This window comes from Marmota flaviventris, chromosome 8 (genome assembly GCF_047511675.1).
Source record: "Marmota flaviventris isolate mMarFla1 chromosome 8, mMarFla1.hap1, whole genome shotgun sequence".
NCBI classification, from domain to species: Eukaryota; Metazoa; Chordata; class Mammalia; order Rodentia; family Sciuridae; genus Marmota; species Marmota flaviventris.
Window position 1 is genome coordinate 26,724,938 of NC_092505.1, and position 23,614 is coordinate 26,748,551.

At 34.2% G+C, this 23,614-nt stretch overlaps 1 protein-coding gene across 1 annotated transcript in view; it reads left to right on the forward strand.

The window, feature by feature from the left end:
- The first annotated feature begins 6,869 nt into the window (after positions 1–6,869).
- Positions 6,870–23,614, forward strand: part of LOC139706651 (uncharacterized) — a 55,845-nt gene continuing 39,100 nt past the window's right edge. Inside the window, exons 1-2 of the mRNA XM_071614882.1 lie at positions 6,870–6,893; positions 12,619–12,750. Coding sequence (XP_071470983.1) covers positions 6,870–6,893; positions 12,619–12,750 — 156 coding nt within the window. The remainder of the gene's footprint in view (positions 6,894–12,618; positions 12,751–23,614) is intronic.

Below are 23,614 nucleotides of genomic sequence, written 5' to 3' on the forward strand. Positions count from 1 at the left end.
TTGGAGGAGTTCCCTCCCTTCTAATTTTATTGATTAGTTTGAGAGGAATTGATGTTAGTTCTTTAAAATTTGGTGGAATTCAGCATTGAAGCTCTTTGTTCCTGTCAGGAAACCTTTTATTACCAATTGTATTTCACTGATACTGATTTCCTCAGATTTTCTGTGTCTCCAAGTTTCAGTTTTAGTAGGTTATATGTGCAAATCACTACTTTCTAAGATAGAACTGTCAAACTTCTTAACAACTTATTCCTTACCAAATTCTACTTGGTTGCAAGAAACATTGAAAACTTTTACCAGACAAAGTTTTGAATTTCAGCATATCAAAGACAACATATTCCTGTGAACTTCTGTCTAACAAACAGAATCCTCCTTAGCTTTCTCTCAATATCTGTCCTTGAAGAGGTAGGATACTTGTTGACTGTCACAAAATGTACATACTGCTAGAGTTTCTCTTTCTCCCTTTCTCCATATCCCCTTCAAAGACCCCATACTGGATGCTTAAAAATGGGGGTAAAATGTTACCTGAGTTACCTAGCTAATAGATACAATAGTAATCACTTCCATCAAATCCTTCCAAAATGATAAGCGTTTTGCATTTGATGTTTCTAAGTACGTTAACTATGCTTCTTTGAAATGCATAACTTTATATCTGTTCTTTATTAATACAAAATTTCAATTTTTGGCACTGGACTTGAGATGATAAATGATTACTTGTTAATCTAAGACTTATTCCTTCATAATGAAAAAGACTGTAGCATTTATTTTCTTTTAGTCTGACTTTAGAAAGTGACACATCAGGATATGGTCTCAGAATTGTTTGTGGTATGATTTCATGTAGCAGTCTATAAAATTTGAATATAAAGATTACATTTATCTCTATCTAGTTTGAAGGATTTTCCCCTATTCCACGATCCAATGAGTGTTATAAAGCTAGAGGGACTTTAGATATCCTCCAGACCAGAGCTTCCTAATTGCTGATAACACAGTGATTATATGGCAGGAATGACTAAGGATGTACTGAGATATTATCTCCTTGGAATTTAATACAACTTGTGGGGCCTTGAAGCATCTTCAACTTAGTGTGTGTACAATTAGATTAAAAAAATGTTACGTTGAGAAAGATTTTATCTTTTATATAGATGAAGAAACTGAAATCCATTGAGTTTGGAAAACTTTGTTACAGAGTTTCTTGCATCCAATGCTAGGTACAAAATCCAGATTTTTGTGGCTTTTGCTCTGATGGAGTTTAGCATGATATCCTTCCTTCCTTCTTTGAGTAAGATGGTAGAATTTAGTGGCTTCCCTTGGTGTATAGTTTAATGAGAAGAGATGACCAAACTAATTCATAATAATAGTGTGCTATTTTTTCTTGGAATTTATTTTAAGGAGATTGATATCAATTCATATAAATTACTTTAAGAGAGAGTCTATCACCCCCCCTTTTGAAGTGGAAATTCACATTCAGAGTAGTTAATTGATTTGTCAAAGACTTCATAGTTCTTCATAGCCATCTGTCTAGATCTAAAGCTTATGCTTTTTGTGCAATGTCACAATAAGTACTTGTTAAAAGGTATGGGAATTCTGCATGCAAAGTAAAGATACGATACAGTAGATTTTCAGTATTTGAGAAGAGCAGATGGGGGGGGGGGAATGGGCAGTTGTTGTAGATGCCAGAAACTATTCTCTTTATATTGGCAATGGCTTTGAAGGAACAGGTATCTTGGGGTAATTTTTAAAAAGTCACAGATGTCTTGCAAAAAGAATCTTTGAATATTTTATTGCTGTTATGTCTTTACTAGACAGAAGAGTCAGGAATTTGAGGTTGAACAATAACTACAGAGAAATAGAGTTTTACAAAGATTTAAAAAGTTGGATACTACAGTATTATTTTTAGATTCTCCTAATGACCACCTTATCTCCAATGAGAGTGATGCACATAAAGAAAGGATGTATAAAGGGTGTTATCTAACTCTAAATTGACCAAAGGTATTGTCTTAATTTTTTTAGATTTACTTTACTACCAATAGGCAACTCAAGGACATAAACTCCTTTATTTCACATATGTGGGGCTATACATGTGGGATATAACTGGTATTCCAAAAACAAAGAAGGGAGAAACAAAGAGGACCAAAAATACCGTGGCACATATATTTGGCAATTAAAATATTCTGAACTTTCCTTGGATGGATGATTAACTCTAGATTTGAAGAAGGAAATATGTAAGATGAAACTGGATATCCTATTGTGCTAGAATTAAAAAAATCATTTAACAATAAGTTTCTTAAAAACAAGACAAACACACTCACTCTCTCCATGACTGAACATAGGACACCATTGAGCATGAACGTGCACATGGAAATATTAATTGAAGCACATTGTACACATAAAACCCCATTATCTCATAATGTCATGAGGGAGAGGGAGGGAGAGAGGGAGAGAGGGAGAGAGGGAGGAGGAGAAGAAGAAAGAGAAGGAGATGGAGAAAGATCATAATTCAGTTAGTAGCATTGGACAAATAACTAGAATACTAATTCCTTACTCTTGAAATTTTCCCTTGTCTTTTCTCTATGAACTACAATCTACATTTTAGGTTAAATGTATTACTAGTTGATGAGAGAAATTTGTACCTTAAAAAATTAGTGGATTAAAACAACAATTTATATTCCCACAATTTTGCAGTTTTATGGGCCTCACCAGGGACAGCTCTCTGTTCCATCTGAACAGCTAGGTTGCCCATCTAGGCCTTGAACATTTACTTCCAAGATGTCATCACTCATGGAGCTAGCACATGGGTGTTCTTTGTCAGCTTGGAAACCTTCTGGGGCTGTCAGAGGAGCCCATGATTCTCTTTCATGTGGATCTCTTCATATGCTGCTTGGGCTTCTTCATAATATGGCAGCTGGGTTTCAAGAAGGAGAAAATGGAAGCTGGCAGTGTTCTGAAAAGCTCGGCTTAGATGACACTTTGTGATAGGTTTTGGAGATCTACTCTACCACATGAAGACTATAAGTACTAATAACTATATTGTATATTTTAAAAAGCACTAAGATATTGAATCTTAAGGGTTTTCACCACAGAAAATATGTTTGTGAAGTGATAGATGTTAATTAAGTTAATTGATTCAAATCACAATGTATATTTATAAAAATATTGTGTTGCATGCCATAATACCATTCTTATTTGTCTATTATATCTTAATAAAATAAGAAAAAAGAAAAGAAATGCACTAAGAGGGGAAAAAAATCTAGGCTTAGAACTAGCAGAGTGATATTTACTATTATCATCAGTGTCTCAACCCACATTCAAGAGATTGGAAAAATAGAACAAAGTTTCTCAGAGGTGAGTGACACAAGAAGGTGTTTAAAGTTTGGCACTCTGATTTTATAAGAAAATGTCAAAAATTTTATAAGATGATGTCTGGGGTTTGTTTTATTTAGCAGAAAAAAATGATAAGGAAACTAGGAATAAATAAAGAAATGGCTGCAATATCTTGATAACTATTAAATTAGGTGATGAGAATATGGAAGGATTGTGGGACCTAACTTCTGAGTATGTGTGAAATTTTTCATAGTCATTTTTTTAGAAAAATATCAGGAATTAAAATGCGATTCTTACTCTTAATAGAGACAATTATAAGGAAGAGACTCCAAATTCTAGTTTTATCTTTTGATTAAATTTTGATATGATATATCAAGAACTATGTAATGTTTTGAACAACCAACAATAAAAAATTCAAAAAAAAATTTGATATTACAGCTTCTCAAAATATTCCTTAAATAGTTCTCAGTGAAATTACTCACTTAGGAAAGTATGAAGAAATAGAGAAACTTGCAGGAGTGCTGAGGATGCTGGGAGGCATAACTGAAGGACATCCAAACTGAGGGCTGATGACTATGTGGTGTTCATTTCTTGTGTCAGAAAGCTTCTGCATGAGGACCTAATGCTCAAGCTTTTGTAGCCATCTTCAACCATGAAAGGAAGGCAGGGCAACTATACACAGTGCCCATGACTCTGACCTCACTGACCCTTGGCCAGTGCCAACAACTGCCGATCAGCAGCCAATCTTATATGAGAAGAATGCTTCTTAAACAAATGCTCTCAATCATGTGGACCATTACCTGCAACTCAAAGCATTCTTATCTAATAATACTTAAAAGCAGAAGGCACCAATATAAGTTTCTAGGTGTTGCTAATTAAAGAAAAGGGGAAACTGTAGCTCTCCTTTCAAAGGGCATTAGAAATAATTGTTATTTAAATAAAAAAATAAGTATGGGATCATCTGAAGAGGAAATTTTCAAGATGTAAATTTACTTTCATTATACATTCATCCTTTGATAGACACTTAGGTTGATTGTATATGTTGGCTAATTTGAATATTGCTATAATGAACATGGGGGTACAGATTCTTCTTTGATATACTGATCTTATTTCCTTTGAATATATCCAGTAGTGGGATTGCTGGAAAATATGTTATTATAAACAATGAAATACTATTCAGCTTTTAAAAAGAAAGAAATCTGTCATTTGTGACAGTATGGATGAATCCAGAGGACATTATGTTAAATGAAATAAGCCAGACACAGAAAGATAAAAAGCAAATGATTTCTATTTTATGAAACCTGAAAAAATTGAACTCATAGAAAGAAAAGAATAGATTGGTTACTGTTAAGGGGTATGGGGAGATGGGAAGTTGGCAATAGTAGAGATTGCTAGTCAAAGGATACAAAGTTTCAGTTAGATAAGAAGAATTATTTTTAGAGGAGAACTACTGTCCAACATAGTGACTATAGTTAACAATGTTTTGTATAACTGAAAATTGCTGACATAGTAGATTTAAGTGTTTTCATAGAAAATAAGTGGTAGGTAGATAAAATAATTCATATGTTAATTAATTTTATATAACCATTCCACAGACTTACAATTGGCCTTCTGAATCTCTGGATTCCATTTATGTGGAATCAACTGACTGTAGATTCTTCTAACTGCAGATTGAAAAGATGGCATAATTTTGTGTGAACATACTTTATATACAGAGTTACAAAAAATTGTTCTGTGAATGGGTAATTATGAATGTAACGCACTCCACTATTGTCATGTATGTAAAAATAATAAAAAGAGAAAATATTCTAAAGAGAAAAAAATGCCTCTGTGCTGAACATATATAGTCTGTATTCATGTCATCCTTTCCTAAATAATACAACTACTTACATAGCATTTACATGTGTGGGTATTGTAAGTAAAAGAGATGATGTCCCATTCAGGATATTTTCAAATGCAATGCCATTTTATTTAAGAGGCTTGAACACTCATGGATTTTGTTATCCACCACGAGTCCCTGAACCCATACCCCTTGGGTACCAAAGGAGGACTATATTTCAAAACATATGCAATGCTGATTAACGTGATTTAACTCTCCACATAAGTATTTTAAAACATCATGTTGTACAACAGAAATATACTTTTTATTTGGCAATTACAAATAAATAAGAGGTAAAAATAAAATTAAGTTAAAACAAATTTAACTTTTAGAAATATTATTGTATGTAACAATATATCTAAGAATAAAAGGACTAGATATATATCGAAGAATCACCTGGTTGCTTCTTTCACAAAGCTATGTTTATCATGGCCATTTCAAAGAGAGTTTGCTCAAGGCAGAGAGCTAAGTACTATCCTACAATTTACAGAAGATGATAAAGATAAAATTTAGGATCAGAATTTCTGGATTAAATTCTAGAATCTACCACTTTCTAGTTTTGGCCTTGGGAAAATTACTTATTTTTAGTCTTAATTTCTATATCTTTAAAATAGAAAAAAAATGGATTTCAATAAGCACATGTATCCAAGGGGATACCAAGAATACTTATTTTCACAACTTACTATAAAGCAATTGTAATCCAATTAATATGGAACTTTAATAAATATACACATATAGACGAATAGAATAGCACCGAAAGCCCAAGGAAGGTATGCAAATGATCAATAAACACTATATCACAAGTAATTAAGCAACTGTAATAAAAACTATGAGCTACTACTTCATCCCCATTAGGATGGCCAGTATGTAGATATAAATTTAAAAACAGTTTTTATGAGGATGTGGAGAATAGAGACCTGGGTGGGAATGTGACATGTTTCAGCCACTGTAAAAAATAGCATGGTGTTTCCTCTTCAACAAAGAACTACTGTATGATCCAACAATGCTACTTCTGGGTAAATACCCCAAAGAATTGAAAACAGGGATTTGAGCAGATATTTTTATACAGATGTTCATAGCAGCATTATGTACAATTGCCGAAAGATAGAAGCAACCCAAATGTCCATCAATAGATGAATGAAATATATCAAGTAAAATATGATTTAATTAAACTTTGTAACTTTGTTGATGTCAAAAAAAAAAAAAAAAAAAGAGGAATGGAAGATGGGGAGGAACATAAGAGAGAGCCTTGATCTGACACATTTAAAGGGAAGGGGTTACTTTTGCATTGAAGAAAGATGTGTCCTTCAGGGTTTTGCTTCATTTTTTAAATATAGTTAACCAGACCTACAGTTGTTTAGGCTGCATCCTGCCCCCACCCCCTGATTTTAGGAATATCACCATCACCTTTGATATCTATTTACACAGATCATGGTTAAGTCTCATTCTCTCATTTTATTAGTCAGGGTTCTTCATTACTTTAGGAAATTGTTTGTTCAATAAAGACCTATCTCATTTGATAATGGTCGCTGAATCCCCTGGATTATGGCAGGGATTTGATTTTGTAATAATCTCTCAGGAGAACTGTCCAAACAGCTGTGAAGGCAAGACAGAGCGACCAGGGGCAATCGTATTTTTTAAAGCACAGCAACAGAGACTGAAGCTGATCAAAATGAATCTTTTCTGCTTTTCGCTGGTGAGTTCTTTTACAGGCCCCATTTATGTTCTCATTTTTATGTTGTTGCGTCAAATAAAAGGAGTGAAATTAAGCTTTTATCCTAAGCTTCCTGATGTCAGTAATACATTTAGTGTTTCATAAGATAGTTCCCTTCAGAAAGAACAGAAATAATGCTTTCATTTAGTGCCTGTTAACTCTGTTCAGAGACAAGCAACTTAAAACAAATACATTCATCTACAATAATTATTAGTAATTTAATATTTTTATGATGACTTTAAAAGTATGGTCTTCTGTGCACAGTACTTTTGACTATTTTCTTCCACTTGTTATTAATATGAGAAAAACTTTTGCAAAATATGCTGCATTGGGGTTACTTGCTTTGCTTTGAGATATTCCAGGAATCAAAAATTTTTCTTTATTGTTTGAGTAATGAATTCCATTCAATGTTGGCTTGGTTAGCTTCCATAGAGGCAGTTTTCTGAGTTACACTGAATTGTAAATGCAAGGTACAATAGATGAAGCCAGACTTGGAGATGTGCTCACTCAAGGGTATAAGCATCTCTCAAATTCCTTTTTACATTATTACTTTTTATTTTCTTTAGCCTGAAGTGGATCAGTGAAAGTTATCAGGTAGTCATAGATCTGGAAATATTTATAATTCTAACCTGCAATTGTGACCATATGCCAATGCTTAAAAGTGGATTTAAAAATAATTTTATTCATTTCTATCTGTGTTTACAGCAAGGCGTTATGCCTATTCATTGGCATTGCAAGATGTCGTTGGGCGATCCCTCTCATTTGGGAAAATAAAATGGTCTACTTTTGATGTTTGTTTTCTTTCCAAATTGCAAATAAGATTAACATAAGTACTAGAGATGGTGCTGACATACATTGCAATACCTAAACAGGAGGCATTTTAAGCCAAGATAAGGGATTTAATCTCAGAGCATCTTGAAAAATAAAATGCAATTGTGAGTTGTGAGAGGCTGAATCATCGAGTTTAAGTTGCCTGTGTAGTCCAATTTACTAAATAACTGCCAGCTCTCAACTTTGCTTTGTGCCATATAAATCTGACTAGAGAAATCCCATTTCAGGTGATTTAAGTGGTATTTTGCATTCTTTTCTAGTTGATCTAAAATAGCTATATATGGTTTATCTGAATACACTTCCCATGGAAATAGGCAGTGTAGCACCAAAGAGGATTGCATTCTGAAATCATTTTGAATGGTAATATAATCAGTATGCTAATGTCTCTATAACATAGCATGGTTCAGCATGGTATAGCATACGCTTGTAATCCTACTGCTAAAGACATATGACTATATAATGAGCGTGATTGTTTTTCTCAGTAATATAGGGAAGGAAGCACATACTATAAAGAATTTCTTCAAAGTCCTGGCTCATGGACTTAATGACTGTAACATGTTTTTCTATCTTTAAAAATTATCTTTATGAAGTTACTTGCTTAGAAACATTTTATTAGATTGAACCATCATAAACACTCAATCATGTGTTCAAGAATTCCAAAGTTTGTTATAAAAATTAATTGCTTTAATAAGAAAATACATATGAAATATTTGAAAAATACTAAAGTTATTTCAGTTGTTTTAAAAATTCCTTTTCATGGAGTAAATAAAAAAAAATTACTTAGCATATTGATTCTCAACCAAAGTGTTCCGACAGCGTACTTTTATGATCAGTAAAAAAAAAAAAAAAAAGGTGGGGGTGGTTAATAAGCTTTTACCAGGAATTTACTCATAATCCAAAACATATTTTATCTGTCTGTAAGAATGCAAACATGGGACTCTGTTCATTTCAGAGATGAAAATCATTGACTGAGTGGAAAGATTACAGAATTTAAAAATGAAGCTATATATAGATATATTGACCTTTAAATCTCTGGGAAGCAGGTGATTTTAAATATTAAGTATATCATGGAGAAAATAGTGAAAGAGTTAAATATTCTCTTATTTAAGTGTAGGGGGGAAATTGTAAATCTTTTAGTAAATGGGGTTTTTAAGAGAAATATAAAGCAGAAACTTAATAAACTACCCATTCAGAACCAGGAGTACTATAAATAATCCATTAAAGGTGATTGCTATTATTTTGGATCTATAAACTTGAAATGGGGTCTATCAAAAGGGAGGCAGAAATACTCCTTTATATATGCCACTCTGACTCCACAATTTTTCTTGGCATTTTATGTTGTGATGAGCATTTTTAAAAGCTTGGTCATTTGAAGCAAAGTGATTTTCTTATTGGGCTCATCATACAGTTATTGAGTTTAGCATGACTTTGTAACCCATGAGGTTGTGAATCAATTATCCCTGCACCATTTCTTTAGTGATTTGAAGCCCTGCGTCTATCTTTATTTTGACTTTCTAGTCTATCTCTCTCTTTCCCTCACCTTTTGCTATTTCTTTGACACACCTATTTAATATGATTCTAATGTCAGGTAGATACCTTACTTAGAAAAATACATCCTCCTTGTCCTTCCAAGTTTTGACTTTTAAAAGTCTTTGTTCTTCTTTATCAATTTAGGATCATCTAATCAAAATCCTTTTCCAGATTTTCATATAATTTGACAGCAGATCCTAAGTTATCTACAAAAATATATAGCCTTATTTTTATCAATTCCTTTAATTTTTTCACGGCCTTTAGTGATGTTTTAGAATTTTCTCTATGAAATTTTTACACAAACTTGGTTCAATTTGTTGCTGGAAATCTAAGCATGTTGGCTGCCATCATAAACATTTTTTTCCTTGGTTTGCTTTTGCTGATTTATATATACACTGTGATTTTTAGATATTGGTATTACAAATAAAGAATTTGGCTAAATTAAACTTTCCTGGTAGTCTGTGGTTTACTCAGATTTTCAAATGCAATCTATCAATTTCCTTCTTCTCAACTTTTTACTCTCTTCTCTGGCATTGACAGGCGAGAATTCTGTGATGCAGGCACCATATAATTTCTAACTAGAATTTGTGCAATTACTTCTAATTGAGTTTACCTAAGGAGTTTGATAAACAACCCTAATCAGGATAAGAAAGTCCCATCTTTTCCCCAACTTACTAAGATTTTGTCACAGATATTAAAATTTTCAACTGCCTTAGAAGATTTGTTAGGATAAACATTCTCATGAATATTTAATGTACATTTATATGTTGAAACATCCTTACATTCCTGTATTAAGCATGGATAGGCCATGATGTATCTTCATATACACCATGAGTTTTAATTTTCTTGACATTTTATTAGGATTTTTAAAAGTAGGTTGAGAAAAATTGATCTGTTGTTTTCTTGCATTGAGCTGAAAGTGCCATCATTTTCTTTTGCCAGAATTGCTGTTTGTCCTATGTTGTAGCCTCTCAATATACTTTGTCTGCATGTTTATGTCTTTTGCATTTTTCCTCTAATGCTGCAGTCTGGGTAAAGTCTTCAGCATTTTTGTACTTCTCAGGATACCGGAGTTCATCCCAATTTTCAATTATTCAATATAAATGTCTGCAATTATGATATTCATTTTTAAGTTTTTTTTTTCAAAATTGTTTGGTTTTGCTCCTATTTAATTACTCTTGTTTCATTTGTTTTGTTTCATTATAAATTATTTATTTTTAATCAGGTATTATATTTTCATTTATCATCGTGAAGATCATAAATATTCTTTCTTAAATTGTTTCTCCATCTGTTTTATGATTTTAATTTCATCTGGAATGAACTGTTTTATTTTCAGATTGTCTGGTTGGCTCTCTTTCTCAGCATTCGATCTCTTCCCATGCTTTGGCTTTTTGAATGACAACTCTCGTCTTTCTCTCTTTCCCCGTGCTCTTTCTCGCTCTCCTTCCTGGCTTCTTCGCCTTTCTCCCTCTACTTGTAGACATACCTCTCAAGTGTCTCTGTGGCCTGTGTAGAACCAGGTGTACATTGCTGGTGCTGGGAGTTCACATCCAACGAAATACATGGTGTATTACTGATCCAGACCCTGAACCATTGGGAGCTTTATCTCATTTTGCTGGCAGTGTTTTGAATTTTGCTTTTCTGTCATTTATCTGCCTATAAGCAGAACCCCAGCAACTGCTGACAGAAGATTCTTTTCTGTCTCATTTACATTTCAGATGAAGTGCTGTATGCGGAAGACATCTTATTACCCCTATGAGGTTTAAGTCTGGCCTATGCTGCCTGTTACTGGAGGAAGGTGTAGCACGCTCTTTTGCTTTGCTCACTCTGTGTTTCTGTTGGTTTGGGGTTCACTTCATGTTAATTAATGTTAGAGCCTGCATATCTTCCTTAACATCTTATTTTCACAATAATGTGCCATGTGTTTGGAACAGTGGTTATGCAAAATAAGAAACTGCAAAGCATAATGGCTGAAAGTTCTAAATGTAGGCAGTGTACTCAAATTTTACTTTGCTAATATGGTAATAAAATATGTTTTTAAAAACAAAAACATTTTCAGTACAGTACGTTTAAAAAATAAGTTGAGATATATAGTCCATCAGACCTTTGTATTGATGACACCATCATCAGCATCACTAGTTAATATACCTAGCTCTCTCCTTTAAGTTTGCTTGCAGATGATGCCAGAAACTAAACTCATTCTGTCTAAAAATGGAGGAAAAAGCAAGTCAATTAAGTTTGCTTCAAAAAAAAGTCATAATATAGTTCACAATGGTTTATATATGTCACAAAAGATTAAAAACAATGAATATTATTTATAGTATGCATTTTCTAAACACTAATATTAATGCCTTTACTATCTGTGTGAAATACTTTTGCTATTTCAAGGAATACAGAGTTTTCATTTTATCATTATGACTCCTCTTCATGGTGAATGAACTGCTGCTTTATAGCTGAAAATGCTCAAGTATAGCAGATTGTTTCTTATACAAGTAAGGAATACTAAATAAAGATGCACGTGATTAAATCCTGTGACCCAAACAGTATATTGGATGGATCAAAGAGGCTTCTTTTTAGGAGTTTGAACTGAAAGTCTTCATCATCATGCCTCTTGAGGAATTGCTTCATTTTTTCGATCATGCTTCTTCACGTTTAATTCTTTTACTATTTGTTATTTATTTGTTTATTTTTATTTTCTTTTTAGATATACATGACAGTAGAATGTGTTTTAATGTTTTATATATACGTGGAGTATAACTTATTCTAATTAGGATCCCATTCTTGTGGCTGAACATGATGTGGAGTTTCACTGGTCATGTATTTATAGATGAACATAGACAATTTATGTCCAATTCATTCTACTGTATTTCCTTTTCCCATCTTCGCTTCCTTCCCTTCATTTCCCTTTGTCTAATCTAATGAACTTCTATCCCCACCACCCCTTATTGTGTGCTAGCATCTATATATCAGAGAACATTCGACCTCTGGTTTTGGGGGATTGATTTATTTCACTTAGAATGATAGTCTCCAGTCTATCTGTTTACCAGCAAATGCCATAATGTCATTCTTTATGGCTGAGTAATATATTATCATGTATATATATCATATTTTCTTTATTTATCTGTTGAAGGGTACCTACATTGGTTTCATGTCTTGTAAGTGGTGAGAATGCTTTTCTTCACTGTTGTGTTCACTGCTGAAAAGTATCATACTATAAACTCTTGATCCCTGTGTCTAGCATAATTTAGGTAGAGTACTATGTATAGGTAGGTTGATAACTTAGGTGCTATTTCAAGGAAAATGATTTTTTCTCTTAGTCTTTAACTCACACAGCTCTGCCTTGTAGGAGGGATCTACAGATAGCTTATATGAACCAACCTCAGGGCAGCAAGCTAACCAAGAAAGCACCCGTGGAGGAACCAGCTGTCCTGTCTCACCCACTGAGGACAGGGCACAAACACACCACAATCTCTTCATGGTGAGTAAAGCCTTGAGTGTATCAAATTTCTTTTCCATTGCATATTTAGACTCATTGCTCAATGACACCTGTTAATACAGCAAAAATCCATTGTTCTCAGAAAAGTTCTTCATTTATGTTTTTTTTTTTTATTTTTGTACTGGGGATTGAAATCAGGGGTATTCAACCACTGAGCCACATCCCCAGCCCTATTTTATATTTTATTTAGAGACAGGGTCTCACTGAATTGCTTAGCACTCACAGTTGCTGAGGCCTGCCTTGGCCTCCTATGCAGCTGGGATTAGGGCATGCTCCACTGCACCTGTGATTTTGTTTACTTTTAGTTTCTGAGTTTCTCCTCGTTGTGGCAGCTTTCATGATTTTGGCTTAATATGAACTACTCCTTATTGATTATGCATATAGTATATATTAGGTGATCACACAAATTAAAACATTTAATACTCAAAGCATTATAATTACATTCATTTTCTTGATGAGAAATTGCAGGAGAGAAAGGTAAGATAATTGGCCAAAGGCAATAAGCCATTATGTGTTACAGTCGGCAGGTGCCTTCATCAGTGGCTTCTGGTTAACCAGTTCTGGGTGTGTGTGTGTGTGTGTGTTTGGGGAGGAGAGACATGGATTTGTAGAGTATGTCAACTCCCATGATGTAAACATGTGTCCCTTCTAGCTAATTTACAGCTTCCAAAGGTTAGCTACAGGATTGCAATACCTAATATTTAATTATTAATTATTTTGAACACTGACTTCAGCATACTACCATCAGTTTTCCAATCCTATAGCCTAACCACTTTACTAAACTATTTCTTGAATTTGCAAACACATATTATCAGCTTAAAAAATAGGTTACCAGAATGGAAATGCAAACATTTTCTGTAAATTATCATTAAATTGACAGAGATACAAAGTTCTCTGAGTTCTGCAAGAACTTTTTAAAATAATGCTTTTTAAAAATAATGCTGTCTATTCTAACTCTTAGTTGTGCTGTATTTAAAATAGTTCTATACTAACAAACTTGTTTAACTTCATTGTGACTCAGGACAATAAAAATATTTAAAAAATGTCTGCTGCAAGTGAGATTGTTTTAGATGTCATCTCCTGCCCTTACAATCAAACTTTTGCCCAATAAATCACAAGTAATTAATGTTAATGATGATTTATGCAGTGCATCTGTTTTTGTAAAGCACTAAACTCAGTGATGTGCATATATGAAATTATTTATATTTATTCCTACAACAATTTCAGAAAGGTTTAGAAATGTTGAGAAAAGTAACTTGCCAAGTTAAAAAGAGGATGTGTGAGGATTCAAGCCCAGATATTTTTTACTCTAGAGAAAGGGTTACAATAAAGGCCTTCAGAGTTTTACACTTGCCTTCACACCCACCAATTTTGTTCTTTGGTTACATTGAAAACTGCTTTTTTTATGGCTTACAGAAGATTTCTGCTTCTCAGAAGCATAGATCAACTAGAAAGCAATGCTATTAGCGAACAAGTTCAATAATTAGTTTCAGTAAAATAGAAATAAGACAAAAACATTTTCAATCCAGTGAAAACTCTTTCCTCACTTCTATACCCTTTGCAATATCCATAGATGTTGGCATTGACAGATGTGAATATGAGGAGGCAGAAATATATTTTACATATTTATGTGTGAGAGAGAGATCATTTACATAGAGGCCCTTCTTTGACCTCATAGAATGTTCATATGCATTTTCACCCTGTAATTAAAAGGAAAAATTGAATAGAGCCTGAAGATCTTTCCTTAAATGTGTGAATTTAATAAGTATGCATGACAAATAAACAAGTTCATGGCCAACTAGCCTACTAGAATTTTTTTTTTTTTCAAAAATCATGTATCTTACAACAATAAATGATAATAATAAAAACATGATTTAAATTGCTACAGTTCTCTCCCTTTCTGTTTCAGTATTTAGTTAAAAACTTATGTATATAAACAAACTAGTATGTGTATATGTATGTGTGTGCACACATAGGATATCTGTATGTGTGAGTGTGTGTGTGTGTGTGTGTGTATACACACCCATAAACTGAAAGGTCAGTTTGACCATTGATTCCACCATTTCATTATTGAATTAAATTGATCTTATTAAATTATATTTGATAATTTTTATATTAGCAATGAAAATAGTTCCTCTGTTGGATAAAATAAAGTCAGTCTTCTAATAATGAAATTAAAATATTTTAAGGATCTGCATTCTTAGTCTTCCTAGTTCATGGTTTGAAGTTTTCCTGATTTTCCCTCTGAGCCTCTGAAGAACGGATTTCTTTTTTTAACCCTAGTATTTGTGTTTATTTCAGTCTTCTCCTTTCTTTCTTTCCCCTAATTCAAGAGAAATATATTTTGGAAAAATCTTGACAGTATCAGAAAAATATTATTTTTGACTGGGTTCTCTAGAAATACTGTGAGCACTCCCCTCATGTGGATTGTGCTCTGCCAAGAGTTCCTAACTCTCAATCCAATTGTGTCTGTAGCCTTCCCAGAGAGGACAGGTGCTCTCAAAAGCTGTAGCACCAACCTGACATCACTGCTAGTTGTTACAGTGAAAATTACAACTCAACCTGAAAATAATGTCATAGGCCACATGAATTGAAAAGAAAAATCAAAATGAGAGAAGCATGCTCAGGTTTTTTTGGCTTCTAGTAAGAGCTATTGTATTCATACATAGTTATTAAGAATTTTACTATTTGGAAAATAATTTTAAACATGGAGGGGAGTTCCATGGACAAACATAAGATTATCCAGAATCTTAAACAAGATGATCTGGTATAGACCAACTGCACAATTAAGGGTAGCGGAGTTGTTGGGGGAGAGGGGATAAGTTTTCCAGTGAGGAACATTATGTATAGTTGGCTTGTAATTAAATGCAGTAGTTCCAGGAGAGGATGAAAATTTGGAACTGGTCCAAAGAGGAATCAATTAAAACATTATATTTTATTAAATTTTAAAAAGAGAATAATGTCATCTAGTCTATTAGCAAAATCAAGGAGTTTTGTAAGGAATCCTGCTAAAAACAGTGGGTAAAAACTCCATAGAGTGAACAAATATAAATATAAATATTATATGCATAATATATAAATATAAATATAACAAGTATGAATATGAATGTTGAAAGAAAATGTAGTAGCATTCTAAACTAAGGACTGACCACTCTCTTATTATTTTAAGTGTTGAATGTACATTCTTGGTTCTGTACAAGCTGCAGTATCTCCTGATTATGTCCAAGTATAATAAATATCTTGAATTAGAAAAAGAGTGAGAACATAAAATTTTGTATCTCTGCCAATTTGGGGTTAAGTAGATCAAACCTTAAATATCTGGGTTGCCATCTATATTGATTGATGGAAGCAAATAATCATCAATTTTCAACTTCATTTTGTATCTCATAAATTAAATTGATGAGAAATTTGAGCCTTTTCAAAAAATGACTTTATATGTAAGGCAGGGGCTATGTTCCTATTATTTATATCTTGCACGTAGTGGTTGCTCAATAAATATTTGTATACTAAATAAATGGATTAATGCAGGTGCATTTCTTAAGCTAACAAAAGTATCAATAATGGTGATTCAATGATGCAAGGTCTAAAAGTGTGAACTTTGGTGGAGGGCAGAAATGAATTCTCTACTTATGAGGTATATGACCTTGGAAATGTGCTTGAATTCTCTCAACCTCAGTTTCCTTCTGCTGTAGAACATGGAGAATGAGTCTCTTTATCAATCTGGCCAAGCATGATTGCAGACAACAGAATCTGCTCTTGCTAATGTAAGCTGAAAGGATTTAGCACATAAGTTAGAAGACCATCAGAAGGGATGATATTTCATATTTCAGAACAAGGATTGAAAATTACAGCCTGAGCATCCTGAATTTATACTGTCTATGAGCTAAGAATGGCCTTTACATTTTTAAAAGTTTGTTTAAAAACAAAAATAAATGAGCCAATAGAATGCAATAAAATCTATGTGAAGCCTAAAATATTTCTATCTGGCTCTTCACAGAAAAAGGTTGCCATCTCTGCCTTAGAGCTGCACCGTACAGCCACAGGTGGCAATCGAGTATTTGAAAAATGGCTAGTGTAAATGCAGATGGCATTAAGTGTAAAAAAGTAAGCCATATTGTAAAGACTTCATATGACAAGAATGTGAAATACTGTAACAGTTTTATATTGATTGTTGAAATGATACTTACTATCTGAGGTAGGTCAAATAAAATGTCAGTCATTTCTTTTACATTGTTGCTGGATATGGCCTCCACTTCCACTTCCCACCTTCTGGATTTCTTGTAAATGCATGCATTCTGCCACACTTAAGTCACATCTGTTATGCAGACTTCAAGGGAACTTGTGAAATGTGGTTTTCAGCCTCTGGCTCCTGCATCCAGGAGACAAGCCAGAGGAAAACATGCCAGAGCCACACCTCTGCAGTAGGCACAAAGAGGGACTGACTTTCTGCAGGTGGCTCTTCTCTTTCGTAGATAGTGTCATTTCTACCTCAGGGTCCAATTGTTAGGCTCATGTTGAAAATAACTTGGAGACAACGATTCTCTGACATTTGGGGTTTGTAAAATGTTAACAAATTAAAATGTAATTTTCCCCCAGTTAAGATGGAGAAAAATGGCAAAAGGCAAAACTATTTAATACCATTCTATTTTAGAAGAAATTGCAAAGATGTATTACACAGAAAGACTTTGTTATAACTTCTGGCCGCTGTTTTCAAGAGCGGCTGGACTTCAGGATGACCTAAAGATACAAACAGATAGCTAAAACCCACCCTGAACCTATTCCTGTTCATTAGAAATAGCATGACCCACATGTTTAATTTTAGACATTCTAGTAGTCACAATTCAAAAAAAATTAAAGAGAAATAGGTGAAGTCGGTTTAAAAATCTATTTTAATTAAATGAATTAATCCAAAATACACATTTCAATACACAACTAGTTATATTCTTGTATGTAAACTAACACTTTGGGATCTAGTGTGCATTTTAATACTAAGCAGCACATCTCAATTCAGATTCTAGGGCTTCAATGGTTAAAGTGAGCTCAGCCTCAGAGAAGCAATAAAAACAGTATGTTTTTACCCACCTTTGGTTTTCAAATCAAAATCAAATCAAAATTTATTTCCTAAATCGCATCAGGCACATGTGCAGTGCTCAATACCCACATGAATATTTGATGTTGGTGACAGAATTGAAACATCAGATAACTAGATAGTATTAATTGTCCTCATTTAGGGCAGTATAAGTATTAAAGAGTAAAAATACTCAATGACAAGATTTGGTTACGTAGATTTAGAATGAATACAGATATTAAAATTTAACTACACTTGATAAGAAATATTTATTTATATATTTAGAAAGAAATAAGATTATAGGGAGCATATGTATTTACCAGGGATGAAGCTGAGCTGGAGACTCCATTGAAGTGACAGGTGGAGTCAAGACTGGAGTTCTGGCTTCCCAAACACTGCTCTTGTTAACTGGCCTCTGCCCCAAGTGTGTTTGTGTATGGTGCAGGCACACATGGGTACACAAGAGTGAGAGACTAGAAGAAGTGTTAGTGGGAGAATGTCTTTGGGAGATGAAAGTGAGGAGGAGGGCAAGATAGCATGAGGGAAAAAAACCCTCCACAATATAATATATATGCTAAATATAATCTGTTATCTAGAGGACATAGCAGACAGAACTGAGATGGGCAATGAAGTTAATAGACTAGCATTTTATTCTTGATCCCAGGCTGGGAACTGTGTATCCTCGGGAATGTTATTGAACTTCTCTGACCTTAAATTTTCTGAGCAATAGAATATGGATAAAAATATCTGTCTCTTCATTTGTAGGGAGGATCAAATGTTAGAAGACATTTTAAGCACCTGGCACAGTGTGTGTTAATGATCATTTCCCTTCCTTCTGCAAACCATCATACTGGGGTAGAGTGATCTTTTAATTTAATATCCTTGATTAAATGACTTTAAGTCAAACTCTCACTTGAGCGTCATATCGTTTTAAAATAATTTCTCAAAATAATTTGTAATCAGCACTCCTTACCTAAAAGCATTGATTTTTACTGGGCTGGACAAGAAGAAGCAACAGGATTTATTGTTGATGTGCATTAGGAAACCTGAGATTTTAATCTCTGCAAATTGCCTCAAAGTCCCAGGTGTAGTGCAATGCTTGACAATTCAACCTCAGATTCCCCACCACAGATAGATAGTGGTAAACAAGAAAATCTATCATAGTGAACATTTGTTCACCTACTAACTCATATTTCAATGTTTTCCTTTTAAACTTAAATATTTAAAAAACGTAAGTTTATTTTTTAAAATATATCCACTTATCCGCATTCTGCATTCATGAAAAGCACGGGAGAAATCAATAAAATTGGTCCCAGTTACTAGATGTTAATGAGAGGGTAATATAGCAGAATCAAGCATAGTTTTAAACACAAACAATGTGAAGCGTGTCTAACAGTTGGTTAGAACTCAGTACTAATGAGGCCAAGGTCAGGGGTTTAATCCTCTTATGGCCAGTTAGTTTTTGCTCTATCCTGTACCCTCTAGCAGCATTTGTGACCCCAGCCAGACATCTTGGATATGCACTCCACTGATCATCAAGGGGTCTGGGTTGGAGGACAGGGGCCACCACACAAAACCATTACCCATGACAAGAAAGGCAACTCCAGGGAAGATCTACCTTGCTTCCTTTGCCTGTGAAGGCTTTCCATCACTATAATCAGTCTCAAGGCCACCAGGTGCAAGTCTCAGCCTCAGCTTATTATCATGAGAAAATAGCAAAAGCATTAAGAAAGAAAGCTGAGTTCTCACCCTGGCTTGGTTCCTAAATAGCATTAAAGAAGTCATTATCCAATCTGGAACTCAGTTTCCACCTCTACAAAATGAAAAGATTAGATTAGGTGCTCTCTAAGGCCCCTTACTGCTCTCAAATGGTTCCATGAATACATTTAAAGTTTCTTTTTTCTTGCAAGGGGGAAGAACTGTTTAACATTAAATGTTATTGTTTTCCTTTCCGAATTGCAGACAGAATTCTAAGTTGGCCTCAAATGAACTCCTCTATGTTAAGTAGGATTTTCTGAGGAATGTTCATAAGTGTGTGTGTGTGTGTGTGTGTGTGTGTGTGTGTATGTGAAAAGAGAGAGGGAGAGAAAAAGAAATTTTAAGTAATTAACTCATTCAATTGTATAGGGCAGTCTAAGCAGGCTGCAGACCCAAGGAAGAGTTTATGTTAAAGTGGAAATTTGAGGGTAGTCTGGAGGCAGAATTCCCTCTTCCTTGGATGAGATTGGTGGAAGTGTTCTTAACACCTTAAATTGCTTAATTGAGGCCCACCCCCATAATGAAGGGTGATTTGCTTTACTTAAAGTCTACTGATTGAAATGTCAATCTCATCTATGAAATGCTTTCATGACAACATTATAGATTCGTGTTTTACCACATATTTTAGTAATATGACCTACACATGTTGACACACAAAAATAACCATCATATCTGCCCTTGGGTACTTGTGTTGTTGTGTGACCCTCACTCTGCTATGTGACTTAATTTTAATTGAATATGGCAAAGGTGACAGGAGTGACTTCATAATGAGATTACAAAAGCCTTGCTATGAGATTGCCATTATTACTTTTTTGGATTGCACATTACTCTGAAGCAAGATCCCACATAGGAGAGTCCCATGTGGCAAGGAACAACCAGTAAGAAAATGAGGCTTTCAATTTCACAGCCTCTGGAAAATTGAATGTTGTTGACAATCATTGTGTGAGGCTGGAAAAAGACCCTTTCCCCAGCTGAAACTACAAACGAGACCTTAGTCCTTGGGCCAACAGCTTTTTGCAACCTTTTGAGAGACTACAAAACTTAGAAATGAGTGAGATGATTTAGTCATAGAAATTGTGAGATTAAGAAATGTGTATTATTGTCAGTCACTAAATTTTGGAATAATTGGTTGTGTAATAAAAAAATAACTGATATAGAAATTTGAATTAATATAAATATTGATCAGGGTTATTTGTAGGTAATCAAATCTAAGCTAATTTAAGCAAAATAAAATACATACAAGTTACTCAGAGCTCAAAATTTTTGTAACTCTCAGCTTGCAGAAATTACTATAATAATTACTACTTCTGCCACAACCAGGAAATAGCCGAATCAAGAAGTCACCACTGCAGTGGTGGGTTCCAGAATCTATCTCACTGTCTCTGTTGAGATATGTGACATTCAAAAAGACTGCTTGGAGTTAATGGAGATAATGGGGATTGGGGGAGGGGGAGCATGGGAGGAATGGAGGAACTTTAGATAGGGCAAAGGGAAAGGTGGGAAGGAGAGGGGACCGGGGTAGAAAGATGGTGGAATGAGTTGGACATCATTACCCCAAGTCCATGTATGAAAACATGAATGGTGTGACTCTATTCTGTGTACAACCAGAGACATGAAAAACTGTGCACTGTATGTGTAGTATGAATTGAAATGCATTCTGCTGTCATATATAACAAATTAGAATAAATAAATAATTTTAAAAAAAAGACTGCTTGAGACAGGCACAATGGTGCATGCTTGTAATCCCAGCCACTGGGGAGGTTGAGGTTGGAGGATCTCAAGTTCAAAGTGAGCCTCAGCAACTTAGGGAGACCCTGTCTCAAAACAAAATAAGGGCTAATGAAGTAGTAGGTCATGGTAACACACTCCTGGGTTCAATCGTTAATGCCAAAAAACAAAAAATAAAAAGGCTGCTCACACTTTGATTTTTCCCTATGTAATACATTAGTGTCTACAACTTGTTGCCTATGATAGGTGGGATCTGAACAGTCAGTTATAGCAGTCAGGATAGTTAGATATTTTCCTCCCTTTCTTCCCTACCTTTTCCATCTCCTCTTTCTCTTCTTCCTCCTCCTTCTACATACTGATTTTCAGGTAAATGAATGATAGATATCCATACACACACACACACACACACACACACACACACACACACACACACCCTACCCAAATATCTAGAGAATAAGATAAGAAATCATGTGATTAGATTCTGTAGCATAAATATCAAGTATAACTTCTGTAAGAATTGCCAAAAACGAAATTTAAAAATAATACCATATAGTAAGTAGGAATACAGAATTTTGCAGGTCAACCAATATTAAAAATCCCAGCTTTGAAATTAACCAGCTATGTGATCTTGCATAAGTTCCCTAAACTCTTTAAGCTTTTATTTTTCTCTTACAATATGAGAAAACCATCTGTGTCCTCTTTATCATCAGGTGAGAATAAAAAGTGATGAGGTATTTCACATTTATGAGCACAGTGCCTGGCACAAAGTAAGTGATCAGTAAGAGGTGTTCACTCTAGGCATGTAACTGTGGTTTGTGGTTTAATGGTGCAAGCTGCATGGAGAAAGTGAGATTTAAGCTGAGCTTAAGAAGGAAGAACTAGAGTCAAAGTTGGTGAAAGGTTTTGATCTCACCCAGGGAGGCCAATACAACAACAAAAAGTGGTGAAAGGCAGGTGGGTAAGACATTATCTTTGCACAGGGTCCTAGCACCTTTCATAAAAGGCCTTAAAAAGCACTTAGAGTCTAGTGCCTTATAAATGGATAAATGGACATGTTGAAATGTGGCATGTCATCTTAGAATAGGTGAGTAATGGAGAGGTCAAGGTAGGTCACTCCCAGGTTGGTATTCTAACCACTTAACTGCATTTCTTACTTGGCTCCAAACTATTAAAGTTGGGAGTTTTTCGTTCTGCCTCCATATTAACATCAGCATTGACATAGCCATTAATAACAGAGACACTAAAGGAAGAAAATGAGATTAACAATGGCATCCCATCAGCTTGGTCTGCATCAAACTATGAACAAGAGAAGTCAGTGTCAAAACAGTGCATGTAATCCTTCATTTCTGGATCTCATGACTTGCAACAAGCCAACATATAAAGCATAGGTTGTATTCATTAAAAAGACTGCACTTTTCTTCCCTGCTTAATTTTTTCCTATTATATGTATGATTGCATACAGCATACTCTGCCACCAATTTATATGTGACACTTTTGGGTGGATTTAATTGGTTTTTCTCCCGTAAATAGAGATTTATGTTAAACTAAAATGGAATCAATAGATTAAGGTTAATTATGCCCTGTTCTCCTTTTTATTTCCTGGGCTTATGATACGATTACTAATTGAATCTAATGAAAGCCATAGTTATCTCTTTAATCATGTTTTTAAAGAAAAAACTGTAAAGCAAAAAAAAAAAAAAGTCCATTCCCACTTCAATTTTCTCTTAAAAGCTTTGTCATCCCTACTGGCTTTGGGTAGATCAGGAATCACAGCTTATTTCTACTGAAAGGGATTTTAAGTTTCTCAAATCTTCATTCTATGGATGTGAAGAACTGAGAGGGACTTTGGATCTTTCCCAATTTATTTACAGACCTGGGGACAACGAGCCAGATTTTGGAGGGCTGGTTTAGTTCTTTTCTATCATAGAAAGAATTGATATTTTTACTCATCTGATTGTCAATCACTCTTCTTGAATGTTTGTTTGGCTTGACCTTGTTCCATTTGTGACCATGAGGATTAAATAAAATAATGATATAAGTGTCAGGAAACATGAAATGTAATATTAAATATGAGTTGTTCTTTCTCTATCTGAAACCTGGTGCAAATAAAATCTCATAAATCACAACACATTTAGGGCTATTTAAGATAGCTCTCCGTTTCAAGAACTCTGAAAGGGATTTTTTATTTTTGAAAAAAGAAGACTCTTTTATAATGCAAATAATCATCCCCTAGGTAACCTGTTTTGCCATCCTGGATATTTATAGTGCTATGAGAAGAGTTTGTTACTTCAG